Source organism: Sinocyclocheilus rhinocerous, unplaced genomic scaffold, assembly GCF_001515625.1.
Source record: "Sinocyclocheilus rhinocerous isolate Xijiao unplaced genomic scaffold, SAMN03320098_v1.1 scaffold821, whole genome shotgun sequence".
NCBI lineage: Eukaryota > Metazoa > Chordata > Actinopteri > Cypriniformes > Cyprinidae > Sinocyclocheilus > Sinocyclocheilus rhinocerous.
The window spans coordinates 674355-692161 of NW_015623656.1; the positions used below are offsets into that span (position 1 = coordinate 674355).

The window sequence follows — 17807 nt, forward strand, 5'->3', positions numbered from 1 at the left end:
ACAGCTGCAGCTCATCCAGAACGCTGCTGCCAGGATTCTGACTAGAACCAGAAAATCTAAGCATATCACACCAGTCCTTAGGTCCTTACACTGGCTTCCAGTTATATTTAGGATTGATTTTAAAGTACTTTTACTCGTTTATATCCAGACTCAATCCAGACTCAAAACTCATCTGTTTAGCTGTGCATTTATTGAATGAGCACTGTGCAACGTCCGAACTGATTGCACTGTATTTTGTGTATAATCATTTTCTATTTTTAACTGTTTTAAATTCATTTATTTTTTTATGATTATTTTACTTCCTTTTATGTAAAGCACTTTGAATTACCATTGTGTGTGAAATGTGCTATATAAATAAACTTGCCTTGCCTTGCCTTACATTTATATTTGCATGCAAATAATCAGTTAGTAATCGGATTGAAAAGCCTTCATGTAAATGCCTCAATCGACATGAGTTTAAGCCAGAAATAAATTTCCATCAGTCTGAAAGGAATTCAAACCTTTGATTTCATGCCATACACGTTCTTATATTTAAAAGCTACGAGGGAATCAGGAAAAAAACAAGTCTAGTCACTTCCTCATTCACTACAGCTATTGTTGTGCTTTGTTGCACTTCTCTGATACTATATATAGAGTTCAGAGCAATAGCTACTACACATATTCAACATGTCACAATCTCTGACAAAATCGACTCCCACAGTCAGTTTTATTCAAGATTTCATTATGACCTAACGGTGACTTTAAAACAAAAGATGTTTGTGTGTGCTTGTGTGTTGTGACTCTCATGAGAAGTGATTTCACACCTCGGTCCACAAGACTCAAGATGACCTTTAACAACTATTAATGTGAACAACAGAATTTGAGCTCGCCTGCTCTCTCTCTGTGTTGCAACTTCTGACTAACCAGGTTTAACATTGACAAGCTCTACGGAAACTATGTCGTAAAGCCTATAAAGTCCAGTATTGGGCAATGGGAGTGTAACCCACATGTGTAAAACACATGGCGCCAAAAGGAAGATTTTAAGACAACATACATTTATACTCCTAAAATAACTAATTGCTATAAATAATTTGTAATGTAAATTTATGATTTAAATTATTTTTGACAGAAATATCAAGTGCTATTTTCAGAGGGTAATACTATCGTAGCTACAGCTTACCAAACAAGCAATGTGTTTTTTTTCTGATGAAAAGGTGATAATACTTTTATACAACAGCTTTTAAAAACTTTACGTTAATGAGTAACTTGCATTTTAGAGCCAATATTGTCACTTACTTGTGTCTGTTTTGTTCTTTTACTGACAACAGTCGAAGTAAGTTAGAATCAACCGTCGAGTCTTTGAGCAACACACAGAGACGTTTAGGTTCATGTTTTTGAACGAAATCATTTGCGTAAATGTTTCAATGAATCATTCAGAAAAACAGTCACTTGTCGCCCCCTACTGGCGTAAATATGTAGCTTGGATAAAGTGTCTGAAAAATGCTCACCAATAATCAACAGACTTCCATGAATGTGCAAACACAGACAAGCGGATTGATACAAACAAATTCGGTGACCGGAACTAGCTGTGCAATACACTCTATACGATTTATTAAACAAAACGTGATTTGAAATGTAAGCATGTCAACTTGTAAATTCTTTATTCTTTGCTGCATCCAGCAAACAATTTTTGGTTCCCAGAACCTTCTGCGAAAGTTCTGATGGTTATAAATAAATAAACCTATAAATAAACATTAGATAAATTATGTATACCTAAAGAATCAAAAAAGAGCATTAAAGGAACATTACTAGAATGTTAGTTTTTGTTTTCCAAAAAGATAACCAATGAGAACCATTATAAGTAGAACATTACAGTTTCCAAACACAGCCAGAAAATAAGGTATTCCAGTCAGATTGGCAAATACATCTCGGATTCAATTTATTAAGTAAAAATGATATATAAATTTACAGAATATCAGCAAGCTGTTGGTGATGTTAATAAAGGGGTCCTATTATGCTCTTTTACAAAGTCTTGATTTTGTTTTGGGGATGTACTAGAACAGGCTCTCATACTAAGTTGTTAGTAAAACACTTTTTTTTTTTTTTTTACGTATTTTACATTATTACGACACCTCTCTCTCCAGTCTGGCATGAACGGCTCGAATAGTTCCTGTATCAAATGAAGGCCCAAACCTTTGATTTCATGCCATACACGTTCTTATATTTAAAAGCTACCAGGGAATCAGGAAAAAAACAAGTCTAGTCACTTCCTCATTCACTACAGCTATTGTTGTGCTTTGTTGCACTTCTCTGATACTATATATAGAGTTCAGAGCAATAGCTACTACACATATTCAACATGTCACAATCTCTGACAAAATCGACTCCCACAGTCAGTTTTATTCAAGATTTCATTATGACCTAACGGTGACTTTAAAACAAAAGATGTTTGTGTGTGCTTGTGTGTTGTGACTCTCATGAGAAGTGATTTCACACCTCGGTCCACAAGACTCAAGATGACCTTTAACAACTATTAATGTGAACAACAGAATTTGAGCTCGCCTGCTCTCTCTCTGTGTTGCAACTTCTGACTAACCAGGTTTAACATTGACAAGCTCTACGGAAACTATGTCGTAAAGCCTATAAAGTCCAGTATTGGGCAATGGGAGTGTAACCCACATGTGTAAAACACATGGCGCCAAAAGGAAGATTTTAAGACAACATACATTTATACTCCTAAAATAACTAATTGCTATAAATAATTTGTAATGTAAATTTATGATTTAAATTATTTTTGACAGAAATATCAAGTGCTATTTTCAGAGGGTAATACTATCGTAGCTACAGCTTACCAAACAAGCAATGTGTTTTTTTTCTGATGAAAAGGTGATAATACTTTTATACAACAGCTTTTAAAAACTTTACGTTAATGAGTAACTTGCATTTTAGAGCCAATATTGTCACTTACTTGTGTCTGTTTTGTTCTTTTACTGACAACAGTCGAAGTAAGTTAGAATCAACCGTCGAGTCTTTGAGCAACACACAGAGACGTTTAGGTTCATGTTTTTGAACGAAATCATTTGCGTAAATGTTTCAATGAATCATTCAGAAAAACAGTCACTTGTCGCCCCCTACTGGCGTAAATATGTAGCTTGGATAAAGTGTCTGAAAAATGCTCACCAATAATCAACAGACTTCCATGAATGTGCAAACACAGACAAGCGGATTGATACAAACAAATTCGGTGACCGGAACTAGCTGTGCAATACACTCTATACGATTTATTAAACAAAACGTGATTTGAAATGTAAGCATGTCAACTTGTAAATTCTTTATTCTTTGCTGCATCCAGCAAACAATTTTTGGTTCCCAGAACCTTCTGCGAAAGTTCTGATGGTTATAAATAAATAAACCTATAAATAAACATTAGATAAATTATGTATACCTAAAGAATCAAAAAAGAGCATTAAAGGAACATTACTAGAATGTTAGTTTTTGTTTTCCAAAAAGATAACCAATGAGAACCATTATAAGTAGAACATTACAGTTTCCAAACACAGCCAGAAAATAAGGTATTCCAGTCAGATTGGCAAATACATCTCGGATTCAATTTATTAAGTAAAAATGATATATAAATTTACAGAATATCAGCAAGCTGTTGGTGATGTTAATGTGAAATGTGCTATATAAATAAACTTGCCTTGCCTTGCCTTACATTTATATTTGCATGCAAATAATCAGTTAGTAATCGGATTGAAAAGCCTTCATGTAAATGCCTCAATCGACATGAGTTTAAGCCAGAAATACATTTCCATCAGTCTGAAAGGAATTCAAACCTTTGATTTCATGCCATACACGTTCTTATATTTAAAAGCTACGAGGGAATCAGGAAAAAAACAAGTCTAGTCACTTCCTCATTCACTACAGCTATTGTTGTGCTTTGTTGCACTTCTCTGATACTATATATAGAGTTCAGAGCAATAGCTACTACACATATTCAACATGTCACAATCTCTGACAAAATCGACTCCCACAGTCAGTTTTATTCAAGATTTCATTATGACCTAACGGTGACTTTAAAACAAAAGATGTTTGTGTGTGCTTGTGTGTTGTGACTCTCATGAGAAGTGATTTCACACCTCGGTCCACAAGACTCAAGATGACCTTTAACAACTATTAATGTGAACAACAGAATTTGAGCTCGCCTGCTCTCTCTCTGTGTTGCAACTTCTGACTAACCAGGTTTAACATTGACAAGCTCTACGGAAACTATGTCGTAAAGCCTATAAAGTCCAGTATTGGGCAATGGGAGTGTAACCCACATGTGTAAAACACATGGCGCCAAAAGGAAGATTTTAAGACAACATACATTTATACTCCTAAAATAACTAATTGCTATAAATAATTTGTAATGTAAATTTATGATTTAAATTATTTTTGACAGAAATATCAAGTGCTATTTTCAGAGGGTAATACTATCGTAGCTACAGCTTACCAAACAAGCAATGTGTTTTTTTTCTGATGAAAAGGTGATAATACTTTTATACAACAGCTTTTAAAAACTTTACGTTAATGAGTAACTTGCATTTTAGAGCCAATATTGTCACTTACTTGTGTCTGTTTTGTTCTTTTACTGACAACAGTCGAAGTAAGTTAGAATCAACCGTCGAGTCTTTGAGCAACACACAGAGACGTTTAGGTTCATGTTTTTGAACGAAATCATTTGCGTAAATGTTTCAATGAATCAATCAGAAAAACAGTCACTTGTCGCCCCCTACTGGCGTAAATATGTAGCTTGGATAAAGTGTCTGAAAAATGCTCACCAATAATCAACAGACTTCCATGAATGTGCAAACACAGACAAGCGGATTGATACAAACAAATTCGGTGACCGGAACTAGCTGTGCAATACACTCTATACGATTTATTAAACAAAACGTGATTTGAAATGTAAGCATGTCAACTTGTAAATTCTTTATTCTTTGCTGCATCCAGCAAACAATTTTTGGTTCCCAGAACCTTCTGCGAAAGTTCTGATGGTTATAAATAAATAAACCTATAAATAAACATTAGATAAATTATGTATACCTAAAGAATCAAAAAAGAGCATTAAAGGAACATTACTAGAATGTTAGTTTTTGTTTTCCAAAAAGATAACCAATGAGAACCATTATAAGTAGAACATTACAGTTTCCAAACACAGCCAGAAAATAAGGTATTCCAGTCAGATTGGCAAATACATCTCGGATTCAATTTATTAAGTAAAAATGATATATAAATTTACAGAATATCAGCAAGCTGTTGGTGATGTTAATAAAGGGGTCCTATTATGCTCTTTTACAAAGTCTTGATTTTGTTTTGGGGATGTACTAGAACAGGCTCTCATACTAAGTTGTTAGTAAAACACTTTTTTTTTTTTTTTTACGTATTTTACATTATTACGACACCTCTCTCTCCAGTCTGGCATGAACGGCTCGAATAGTTCCTGTATCAAATGAAAGCCCGCCTTCTGAAATACGAAATGTGCTGTGATTGGTTAGCTGGGCCAGTGTGTGTTGTGATTGGCAGCACTCGGCGCCTGGTCGGGAAATGACACGCCCCTTACCATAGCCACCTGCGAGCTTCAGTGTAAATATTGCGTCAAAATCAAATCAATTTGTGTCCGATTTAAATCCGGATGATTGTAACCACTCTAAGTTCGTCTGCCTTGGGAAACTTAGCGTGTCTCCGACATAGTGATAACACTCGTTGCCTTCTCTAGTGCAGCTCAACCCATTCGTCGATATTTCCCGGAAAATATGCGTTACAACAACGCACGGGGGTCCAAACGAGTCGTTCGTTGTAGTTTTTGAAAAGTGATTTCTGTTAAATAAAATATCTCCTTTTGAAGTGGACTTTGAGCTTTGTAACTTTGCAGATCTTTTTTATGCTCAAACAGCAACATTACAGACTAAAGTTGAAAAAGTGAAAAAGCATAATAGGACCCTTTAATACAACATAAATACAATATCGTTTATTCTTCAGACTGTATGACAGACATGGAGGATGGCAAAGAAGAGAACGGTCATCATTTTTTCTCCACAATCTGAGGCTCTGAGAGCTTCTTAATGGCGAGCTCCTCCACAAGCTTCTTCATCAAACTCTTGTGAAGAGGCTCTGGATCCTGAGAAAGAAAAAGAATAATATTTATCTGATGATAGCGACTTGACATGCAGTGACTGTCCTTTATACTCCTGTTTATTTCATTACCTTCTTTTCCAGTAGCCTCTGTTTCTCTACTGCTTCCTCTAGACTCAAGCCCACCCATTCAGCCTCCTCGTCTGGGATCTCAAACTGCTGCTTGTAAGAAATGAGTGGAAGGCAAGTGAAGAAAACACACAGGATGATGATCAATACCATATGGCTGCAAATATACATAAAGATAATCAACTCATCTCACCTTGTAGCGGTTGTAGATTTTCTCCCTGCGAGACGGATCATGAGGGTACAGTTCTGTGTCTTTCCGTGCCAGACGTAAAAGCATCGCACGTTTTAGATCCATTCCAAACTTGGAGTTCAAATCTTGCTTCGGTGTCTGATTTAAAAGAAATACAAGATATCGACCACATTTTGCTGTAAGATTTTCTAGTATAAATGATAAAAAAAATGGATTCTTATGTAAATTGTTACAGTATACTGAACCGAATGACCCTTTACACAAGAATGGTTTCACAAACAATTTACATATATTCTTAGTTTATAAAAAGACATTTTACACAATAATGTAGTATAATAATAAATACACAATAAGATATACAATTTTATATAATATATATATTTCTAAATAAACATTATTATATGAAACTATTTAAATAAATCCAAAATAATCATCTAAAATATTAAATGCCACATATATGTGAGAACTTGCAATAACTAAAATCATTTTATACAATATATATTAATATATATATATAAAACAATTACATAGAACTAACATAATTTTGTAAAATAATAAAACAAACTAAATGCCACAGACATGTCATGTACTTAATTTTTAAATATATATATTATATTTTAATTATATCCAATAATAAATGAAACAATTTTATACAAATCTAATCCATAAACACATATTATTATGCAAAATTATTGTAATCTATATAAAATAAAAAAACACACTAAATGCCATTGACTTCTGAAGACTGAATAGACTGAAAATATTATAATAAATATACAATAGCACATTTTATACAATATTTTTTATATTATATTACTGTATAAACATTATTATATAAAATTATTTTAATTTTTGTAAAATGCTAAAATATACTAAACGCTACAGATTTTGAGGACGTCATAATTTATTAAGATAAGACTAAATATACAATAATAGATAAAACATTTTATACAATAAATATTACTATATAAATGTATATTATGTCAAATTCTAAACATTTTTGTAAAATGATAAAGCATTAAATGCCATTTTTAATAATACAAAACATTTCATACAATAAATATTACTATATAAATTACATTATACATATATATATAATATACATTATTATATAAATGTATTAAGATTTTTGTAAAATTAAAAAAAAAAAAAAAAAACAGACTTTTGAGGACTTCTCACCGTAAGAATGTAGAAGTCGAAGCCAAAAGCAGCATCAATAAGGTCCAGTGTGCGAGCTGTGACCGTTACAGTGAACCTTTGGTCGAGGATCTCACTGTACAGCTCTCTGTTAAACAGCTGCGGCTTCCAGGTTTTGCGCAGTCTTGTAGAAAGCTGGTGTGACAAGTACATATTACGTACTATAGGATAAGTCGTCTTCAAGAAACATTCTCATTTATCCACTAGTATTCACATAAAAGAACCCAAATCATCAATATTCAGTATTACTGTAGTTCTCTCTTCGGTCTTACCTTGTCATCTTTAGCATATCTAAAGCCAGATATCCAGCCTTCTCCACCCCAGAGTCCACTCTGTGATTCTGGCGGATGATAGACGGGGATAGGCACATCCTGCACTTGCTCTCTGTGTCCAGATTTAGGACTGAGTCTGTATTTGACACCCAGAGGTTTCCAGTGCACAGGTGAAGGAGGGGCGTTGTCCTGCAGAGAGCGCAGGTAGTGCTGGGGTAAACGGGCGTAGATGCCCTTCTGCAGCTTCAGGGCTTCCCAGATTTTTGGTGGATACTTGTGTAGAGGCATTTTATTGGACAAAACCTTAGAAAGAAGGGTATATAGTACACAAACATAAAATAATTATAGTAATAATTCTTTAATAATAATACTAATAATACATAGTAATATAAAATAGGGTGCAGGGTAAGAGGTTAATAGTAATATAGAATAGTAATATATACAAATAATGTACACATATAACATACATACGCTATATATAAACACATGTAGTAGAGTAAAACTGTAAACTAGCTGATAAGCTACAGCTAAAAATTCAAATATACGCTTTATAATATAAAAATATAAAAATGCAAAGTTAATAACGATAAGAAAAAGGCTTGTATACAGATCAGCATTCTTACCGGGGAATGACGCGAACAGAGGATGTTTCATTTAATTTTACATGATCAGTGTTAGCCTGCTAGCCTCTCAGTCAGCACACGCTGTAAAGCTAACCAAGGGCACCACACGTCATTTCCTGTGACAGACACCAGTGTTTACTGCGCTGATTGGTTGTTTGCACGGCCGAGCTTCCGGGGGTTTAACAGTAGTATTGTTCTCGTGGAGGTCTAAAATAGTTCAGATTTCAACACTAATTTGTTAAAAGGTCACTTTGCATTACCAGCCTATTTCTCATGCGCCCGAAAGGTGGAATTGAACCACTCTGCCGCTAGGCAGCTACAGGTTTGAAGCCTGCACCCCGGACCACCGAGGTTCATCCGGGCAATTATAAACGGTGAGACTGCGTCAATATATAGGTCTCTCTTGCGCTATGTGTTACATTTATGGTGAGTGTTATTTATGAACCTGTTTTTAACAGCATATCATGATTACTTTATGATATGTTGTTGCCCGCCAAAGTATGAAGTTTAAGGAAACACGAAATTTGCAGAAATTCTAAATCAAAGCCAGCACTGCACCACATGCAAATTAATTACTTGCTATTGGTCCAAACGTAGAGCGGAGATTTACATACTTCCCTTGCTTTGTTAATCATTATTTGCTGTGACTTATATCCAAATCAGACATGCTTGCTTTTTTCATTGTATATTGCTATTTTCTAATGTAAGAAAGGATACAATTATAGCATTTTAGCATTAACAGATGTTTTACACATATTATAATACTTAAATTTATCTTAATATATTTTCTTGCCAAACATTAAATATGTCGGTTAAGATTCAAAGATCATTCACTTCAGTTTAAAACAATCAACTCGTTTCAGTCTTGTTGTTGTTTCTAAACATACTATTTCTTCTTATTTTATGTTTTTAATACATAAAATATTTCTTTATTTATGACCTAATCAGACTCACTAAGCAACTAAAACGTATAATTCAGATTGTTAAATAAACCCTTCATTTTATTGCACAGGTTTATGGAATTTCCTATTATTTGTTCAGTGTGTTTGTTGTGCAAACAGGAGATCATTAAAAACGCACATCAGCATCATTCAAATAGTTTTTATTTCCCCAGTAAATAAATTATGCAACATTAAAAAAAGAAAGAAAAATCCAGTATATGAAAGTGCTTTAGACTCACACTGCAAGAATAGCATCCGTTCCAGATCTTCACTGTTCAATGGCAGACATTCACCTCATACTTATTAGTTTTCAAATATTCTTGAAGCTTTTAAAGCTCCAGGCAAGAAATCTTGAAAACAAGACAGTCATAGTCAGAGCATATGCACCTTCTCAGAAACTTACATTTGACTTGTTGTAACAGCAGTGTGTCACACTACAGGGAACTTGTGTGTTCAGTTTTCTACTGAACCATTTACCAGAAAGTGTATGTGGGGAATAATTGCAGAACTGTCCTCATGTGTCATTCAAATGAATACTGATAACTGTCCAGTTCACTATGAAACCATCACCAGAACATATCTGTGTAAGTAAGTATAAAGTGACATATTCTTTTGAGAATAAACCCAAACCCTTACATTTTAGTCAGTGTTTAGATAATTTGTAATGAACAAAACTCTTCGACTGCGACAATGACGGAAGACACTCTACAAGACAAGAGCGATAAATAGAACACAAACACCACTCCTCCTGGTATGTGATATAGTGGAGTGACAAAAAGGACAGTAAGTGCACAAAAAGGACAGTAAGTGCACATTATTAGTACAGTATTAGAATGATGAAAATACTGTTGTGCCACTCAAGAAATCAAATGATCACCCCCATCTCACACATGGAACTATTTCAGTGCAATATAATCAACTTAATAGTGTGTTTATATGTGTATGCAACTTTATTAGAGAAAATTCCATCAACAGATTTCAAAATGTCTTGTTTCACGCTCACTTATTGCATTATACCACTGAATGATGTGCACACAGACTTTATTACTGGAACATACCATGTGCATCAGAGAAAATGCATAAATTCGCAAACAATAAAGTATAATTCATAATTTCGTGTAGCATTCCCTCGAAAGGTCATTCACACCACTTTTATTCAGTTTCATCATCTTCCACTACAATGAACTGAAATTTCAGCTTTTGGGACTGCATTTCATTTGATGTCATTCAAATTGGCTTTAGAATAACACAAGCACACAACAAACTCCAACAGTGATTGATAAATACGAAAATCATAGTGCTTGTCCTATTAAAATTATATGTATTTACCAAGAGAAATTGATAGAGGAAAACATACAGTCAGCAGAAACATCGATTTTAAATTCCAAAAATGAAAATGCATAAACGTAACAGGATATGACAGCACCGTTGTAAAAGGCTCCTAAGCGTAAACGCACGCACACACACACACACACACACACACTCGACCTCTCAAACAGGCTTAAGTTATCAATAAATAAAGTGGACAATCAAATAACACAATGTCCTCAAACACTGTTGTACATCTGGATCTTATAAAGAACGGCTTTTCAGTACAATCGAAAGGAACCTTTTCACTATTTCAGTTACCATGTGAAATCAAACACTGGGGATACAAATGAATGACTGTGTTGCATTAAAAACAGACAAAAACAAACAGAATTGACAGAAAATGTCATAGTGGAGATGGACAGTTGAACTGCAGCAATGTTACAGAAATATCAGTGAGGATTTCATTGGGACGTCATCATGTTCCCCTCATTAGATTCAGTGTTTTGGGTTTGTATATGAACGTACAATCAAATCTAGATGTCATCAGCCAGTAAATATATTTTTGTTGTTACTTTTTATTGATAACACACCGTCACTCCAAACACACTGAAAAACAAAATTTTAGACTGACTAGACACTATCACTATAGGAAATCTGCTTGAAAAATAAAAGTTAATACTTTTTTGCACGTATTTAAATGTTAACAGTTAATTTGATTATAATAAACACATAATCAGTAATTGCACAAGCTTTTGTTCATAGATACTCGGTCATAATAGGACAACAATGAGTCAAAAAAAAAAAAGCCCAGACTTCCTGTTTTCCACTAAATGTGGCTATGAGGGTGACCTCGGAACTAGAGGGAAAACAATAATTGCAATAGATCCTACATTATTTGATTTTGAGATCAGCACTCTTGTGCTTCGCTTTGGCAATGTGTGATCAACAAGAACCACAAGGCGCTAATTAAAGTTAGCACAACCTACTTTTAAAATAACTCTGCCCTACTTTACCTGAGGTTGAAGCAGTGCTTGCTTTACTCGGACTCCTGTAACTGTGCTTTACCGCTTGTTTACGCTCAGCCGTGACGGGGCGATGACAATAAATGGTTTTGTGGCTAAAATTCAACAGGTTTGATGAGTAGGCTACATGTTACAGGACCTTAGTGGGCCACCTCATCACAAGCTAATCAGTTGGCATCTGTCGCTATTTGAGACCGATAACGGAAAAGTGTAGTAAGCACAAAAAAGAAACTGCAACTACGTTACACTGACCTTCTGACTTGGTGTGTAACGTAATGCACGTACACCGGAAAAAAAAAACATCACAAACTGATAGATTTTCTCCACAGACCTTGACCCTTTGTGACATCTGAATGCCAGGATCTCTTTTCCTAGCATTTTAAAGAGTAACGCGTTGCCTAAACTGCTATCAGCCAATCAAATCTTTCATTTGCGATATTTTGATGAAGAAAAAAGTCAAAACAAAACCCGAAGTCGTGAAAAACAACCCAAATAAAGCCATGCTGACATATTGTGGCGGAGAGTGTGAAAAGTGCTAATGCTAGTCCTCCATCCCGGCCTGCGCTCCTCAGTGACTCCGGTGTCGTCATGCGAGGCCAGGTGTTTGTGACGGTGGGACGGTTCTCGCCCCGGGTTGCGCGCTGAGGATGGGACACGGCGAGGTCCAGACGGAGGATGTGGGAGGGGGAAAAAAACACTCGTGACACGGCACACACAAACAAGTCCTGGGATGAATGTGACATTCCCACTGACCGCATGCTGCTGGAGATGTACACATACAAAAGGCAAGCCGCCCACCATGCATACTGACTACCAATGGCAAAAATATAATCCTTTTTGTCTTTTTTCCTATTTTTTTTTATCTCCAATCCTCATCCCATGTGTCTTCACTGTAAGGTAAGGCAGGGATTTATTTTTTTAAATAAATTTTTTTATCTGATGTGTGACTGTCTGTCGTTAAAACAAGCTCATTGACTACGCCCCGAGAGACCAGCAGTCTAAGCAGTATCTTCAAGACATCACCATCCCTCCCCCGCTGCTGATCCTCGACAGGTACCCCGTCCTCCAGAACATCTCCGGAGTCGTTTCCGCGTTACGCCATGTAGATGAAGGTGTTAAGGTCCGTCTCGTCTCTCTTGATGTACTTGTGCTCAATGAGCCACTCGATCTGTTCCTTGATCATTTTCTTCTGAGGGAGGAACATGTTCTTCAGGATCTCCACCAGCTCGGTCTGCAGCTGAGCGTTTGTGATCTTCTTACGCATCTTCATAATCTGAATGATGGCCTCCTGAAATGTTGCAGTCAAAGAAACAAACACATTAAGTCCACTATAAAAAAACAAACAGTATTTTATTGTAAAATTACTTATTACAGTATTTTTACACCCAGAAAGGTAATAAGGACATCGTTAAAATAATCATCAGTGGTTCAACCATAATTTTACGAAGCTACAAGAATACTTCTTGTGCGCAAAGAAAACAAAAATAGCGACTTTATTTAACAATTCTTCTCTTCTTTGTCAGTTTTCGCTGCAAGAGAGTACCGCGACGCAATTTTTTGCACTAATTAGTTTGTCCACAAGGTGGCAACACTGGCCCGGACCATTGTTTCATAGTTGAAAAAAATGAAGGAGATGGAACAATAACAACCAATGACTGGAACAGATGCTTGTGTGATGGAGTTACACGCAACTCTAGTTTAAACGAGTGCAAAGACATTTTAATCGGCATAACTTCTGTAGAGAATTAGCGCAGACGATGGACAAGGAAACTTTCTAGCGTGTCGAGTACTTCTGTTTGCACACATACTATCAAATGGAGTAAATTTTGAAAGGCTACACATTAAACTGAAGTATACTTTGGGCTTTAGTGACTAGTGTTCATGAACAAAATGGACTAGTAATGCTTTTTGATGTTTTGCACCTGTGTTCTTAATATTCTAAGCTGGACGATGCCTTCGTTCTCCTCTTCTCTCATTCGCTCCGTCGTCAGCTGCAATCGGCCAATTAGGTTTATTTTCCCCCTCTTTTGAACCTTGGCATTTTTTCTGAGGAGAAACAAAAATATTATTATTATTATTTCCAATTAAAGAGACCATTTCTAAAGAGCCAGCAGGACAGGACATGTTCTTACATCAAGGAGAATTCCTGGTTAACGAAAAACAATGTACTGTCTGTGAAGTCTTTGGGAGAGCTCACTTGAGGTTCATATAACAGGACTTGGCGTTTGAGCTTTGGGAAGGCAACGAGAGACTGTAAAAAAAGAGAGGGAAAAAGATAAGTAGATGATGGTACAACATCTATAAACAAAGATATTTTAATTGACCATAATCAGGCCATTTTAGATATTTCTAACTGATCTTTGCAAACACTAATCATTTGATAACACTGTAAAATGTAATCAAATAAAAAAAAAGAATATCCATTTTTCATACAACATACATTATAATGTTATGATATCTAAATTCACGTGTAGCATTGTGATTAATTTTAGTTCTTAAGTGTTTTATATTTTTATCTATTCACACTAAACAGTACACACATTTTTATATTGATCATTTATCAGTTATCAACCATAACTTTCTAGGGGGTCGCATGATGATTTAAAGTATTTAAATGAATAAATGAATGTAAGTGCTATAAATATAAAAAATCTAATCTAAATAAAATGCAAAAAAATCAAGATAACTATTGTTTTTACTAAGAACGCACAGTTCTTGGAACTTCTGGAATCACAAAATGAACTGTGCTGAATTAGTTTAATATATCAATGCTTCCAGTTTAAAGTTTAAAAACAAGCAACTTCATCATAAGTACAGCAGAAATATGGTAAATATCTAATGGAATAAAATGCGACATATGGGCCTTCATGTTTGACAGTCATGTTCTTACCCAGAGAGTTCGTCTCAGTTCAGCATCAGGCAGCTCAGTGGCAAGTTTCAGATTCTCAAAGCTGATCTTCTCTCGTGGTCTTTGGTTCCAGGCAAAAAGTACAGCCAGCTGAAAGGTCGTGACCTCCAGGTCGTACTGCCCTACTTCATTCTTAAAAGTGATCTATCAAGAGAGCACACAGACTGATTAGCTACAAGTTGCAATTTACAGTTACTACAAATCACTACTAAGCACTAAACTTGGTGCATAAAATAAACCCACAATGCCATTGGACATGAGGTGGTGCCAGTGGAGTTTGCGGCCGCTGTGGTTCTTCTTGTAGAAGTCCTCCACCTCTGGAATGAGGTCTTCCAGCTCGGTGGGCAGAGACACAAACACTTTCTCTGAGCTGCGTGACCACGCTCCAGCATTCAAGATCTTTATGTTCACAGAGTCCGCTGGGTAACAGAAGGGGAGACCGCTTTTGATATATTTAATGCATCCTTGCTGAATAATAATATGAATTTCTTTCAAACTCAGTTAAAAGGTAGTGTAAATGCATATATAGAGAGAAAAATGGGCTTGTGTGTCACCTGGTAAAGCCAGCTTGTTGTGTTTGTGCATTTCCTTGAAAACCTGGTTAAGATCTTCGGACACTTTGATGTCCTGGAACATTCTAGCTAGCTTGTTCACATAGTCAGCAGGCATCCCAACTTCCTGAAACATGCCAAACAGTGAGCCGATAGAGTATAAAACACTCAAATACAAATTTCATTCACTCTTATTTGTCTTTATTCTTACCCTGAGCCACTCAACCATGTTCTCCTCGATCTCACTGTCTGCTGAGATGTCCAGGATCAGACGTCTGGTCAGATGGGCTTTGTGGTACCTCATGAACACATCCTTATTCTGGACGTATTTTAGCACAAGTAGCTACAGGAAAAAAATAGTATTTACATTTCAAAACACTTTTAAGGACAACAACAAAATCATTGAGTAAACAACATGTGACTTTTCCAACAGCCCCTCACCACTTCCTTCAGTTTGAGCTCGATCTCCTCTGAGGTCAGCTTTTTGCTGAGTGGTGTTTTTCTTAGCAGCATGTCACAATAGTTTGCGAGCAGCTCTGGACACTTTGACTCTGGTTGTGTTTTTAGGCCCACTCTGCATTTAGAAACATCAAACACGACTGATACAAGTTGATACAATACTGAAACATGGATCACTTAAGCTCACTTGCAGGTTTATTATATTTAATACTAAAACCATAAAATAATTTTTGTGACTTGAAATAAAATAAACTTTTAACTGAAATAAAATATAAAAAAAACTTAAACTTATTTTATTTCAGCTAGTTGCCACAGCAACTTTCCTCATTTTCATTTAGTTTATTGTGATGTACTAAAATAATAAATTTTTTTAAAATTAATTTAAAAAATAAAAATAATTGAAATAAAAATGAAACGAATAATGAAAACCATATAGACATGGCAAATCATACAAACAAAAAATGACAAAAAAAAGACAAACACACACACACACACAAAAACTTTAACTAAAATGAATGAAAACACAAAATATAAAAAACAAATTCAAAATACTAATAAAAACTATAATAGTATCTAAATGATGCTAAAATAACACTGCTCAATTACAAATGGGCCCTTTTTAACTGTGAAGACGTGTTTCCACAGTTTATATTGTAAATCTAAAGTTTTTTATTTTTGACCATTCTTAAAAAAAATTTAATATACATTTATAACAAAATACTTTGTTATATTTCTTTGGCATTGAATAACAGAAATTTTATAACAGAAATATTTTCTAACCTATTTTGTAATGTCATAGATTTTTGTAAAGTAAACCTCTCCACTATAGACTATGACGGGGTGCCCAAACTCAGTCCTGGAGGGCCGGTGTCCTGCAGAGTTTCGATCCAACCCCAATTAGACACACCTGAACCAGCTAATCAAGCTCTTACTAGGCATACTAGAAACCTCCAGGCAGGTGTGTTGAGGCAGGTTGGAGCTAAACTCTGCAGGACATCGGCCCTCCAGGACCGAGTTTGGGCACCTCTGGACTATGACTTCAGCTTCTAAGTTGCATGTAAATGTGTCTATTAGTTAAAAGAAGGTTATTTTGTGCCGTTACTCACCCCTTCTGTTTCATTGGCAGCTCCAACTTAAATATTGTGGCATCATTCACAACTGCTTTGTATGCCTGTGGGGAAATGTTAAACATCATTAAAAAGGTATGTGAGATATAAAAACTTCATTTTTCCTCAATTAATTTTTCAGTAAAATAAACAGCATTTTAAATGGAATTATTGTTATATAACCTTCCATTGTATTCCTGTGTCATCACAGATCTCTGGTAACCATCTGCGGTGTGATCTAGTCATGCAGGCTACTTACTGAGACCAGAATGAATATGGATAGGGCGGCATGCTCACTTTGTCTCTGGCTGTAAGGAACCGAGGATCATCCTGGAACGCTTCCTTCACTAATTTACTAAATCGATTGAAGAGAGTCAGGAGCTGCTCCACGTACTTCTCAGAGTCCTGAGAAGAAACAAACACAAACGTCAACATCTGTTCGACACTGTGGTTGCCTAATATTTGAGGATCTACAAAGGTCAAGGTTCAAACCTTGACAGGGCTTTGGAATAAATCAAGTAAAACTGTGACAATTAATTAAATATTCATCTTATCAACATTAATCAATTGTCCTTTATTTATACTAGGGTTGGGCCGATTCACGCTTCGGGCACACCCCCTAACCCCGCCCTCTGATGTCATCGTCCATCACCAGAGGTGGAAAGAGTACGAAAATATTCTACTCAAGTAAAAGTACCATTACATTAATGAAATTTTACTTAAGTACAACTAAAAGTACCAGTCTAAAGATCTACTCAAGTAAAAGTAAAAAGTAGCTCATTTAAAATTTACTCAGTGTAAACATTACTTAGTTACATTTTAACAGTGGGAGGGAGGCAAAAATGGGATAGGTCAAGGGTGTCAAACTCAGTTCCTGGAGGGCCACAGCCCTGCACAGTTTAGATATAACCCTAATTAAACACATCTGATCCAGCTAATCTAATCATTTAGGCTTATTTGAAAACTACATGGTATGTGTGTTGGAGCAGGGTTGGACCAAAA

General features: G+C 35.6%; 3 protein-coding genes and 1 long non-coding RNA gene across 4 annotated transcripts in view; 2 read left to right on the forward strand and 2 right to left on the reverse strand.

The window, feature by feature from the left end:
• Positions 1-14715, forward strand: part of LOC107715143 (transcription factor RelB-like) — a 25073-nt gene extending 10358 nt beyond the window's left edge. Inside the window, exon 12 of the transcript XR_001637080.1 lies at positions 14705-14715. The gene's annotated coding sequence lies outside the window, so the exon portion shown is untranslated. The remainder of the gene's footprint in view (positions 1-14704) is intronic.
• Positions 5923-8865, reverse strand: mrpl28 (mitochondrial ribosomal protein L28). The gene is made up of 6 exons (XM_016521766.1): positions 8508-8865; positions 7885-8187; positions 7595-7747; positions 6419-6553; positions 6229-6315; positions 5923-6142 (listed from the first exon to the last, which is right to left on the reverse strand). Exons 2-6 carry the CDS (start codon positions 8170-8172, stop codon positions 6047-6049), a joined length of 759 nt encoding a protein of 252 aa, XP_016377252.1. The 5' UTR covers positions 8173-8187; positions 8508-8865; the 3' UTR covers positions 5923-6046.
• Positions 9624-17807, reverse strand: part of cul5a (cullin 5a) — a 14722-nt gene continuing 6538 nt past the window's right edge. Inside the window, exons 10-19 of the mRNA XM_016521021.1 lie at positions 17103-17210; positions 16806-16870; positions 15682-15814; positions 15452-15583; positions 15244-15367; positions 14933-15108; positions 14672-14833; positions 13914-14032; positions 13704-13827; positions 9624-13069 (exon numbers count right to left, since the gene is read on the reverse strand). Coding sequence (XP_016376507.1) covers positions 12875-13069; positions 13704-13827; positions 13914-14032; positions 14672-14833; positions 14933-15108; positions 15244-15367; positions 15452-15583; positions 15682-15814; positions 16806-16870; positions 17103-17210 — 1338 coding nt within the window. The 3' untranslated portion in view covers positions 9624-12874. The remainder of the gene's footprint in view (positions 13070-13703; positions 13828-13913; positions 14033-14671; positions 14834-14932; positions 15109-15243; positions 15368-15451; positions 15584-15681; positions 15815-16805; positions 16871-17102; positions 17211-17807) is intronic.
• LOC107715669 (uncharacterized) lies at positions 16678-17090 on the forward strand. Its single transcript, XR_001637135.1, has 3 exons — positions 16678-16756; positions 16826-16901; positions 17017-17090. It is a non-coding gene; the product is annotated as an uncharacterized LOC107715669 (long non-coding RNA).

Coding starts and splice junctions, on each gene's coding strand:
- mrpl28 (XM_016521766.1), bottom strand. CDS start 8,172: ATGCCTCTACACAAGTATCCACCAAAAATCTGGGAAGCCCTGAAGCTG. Junction 7,748..7,884: donor GATATGCTAAAGATGACAAG/GTAAGACCGAAG, acceptor TTGTCACACCAG/CTTTCTACAAGACTGCGCAA. Junction 6,143..6,228: donor AGAGGCTACTGGAAAAGAAG/GTAATGAAATAA, acceptor TTTCTTTCTCAG/GATCCAGAGCCTCTTCACAA.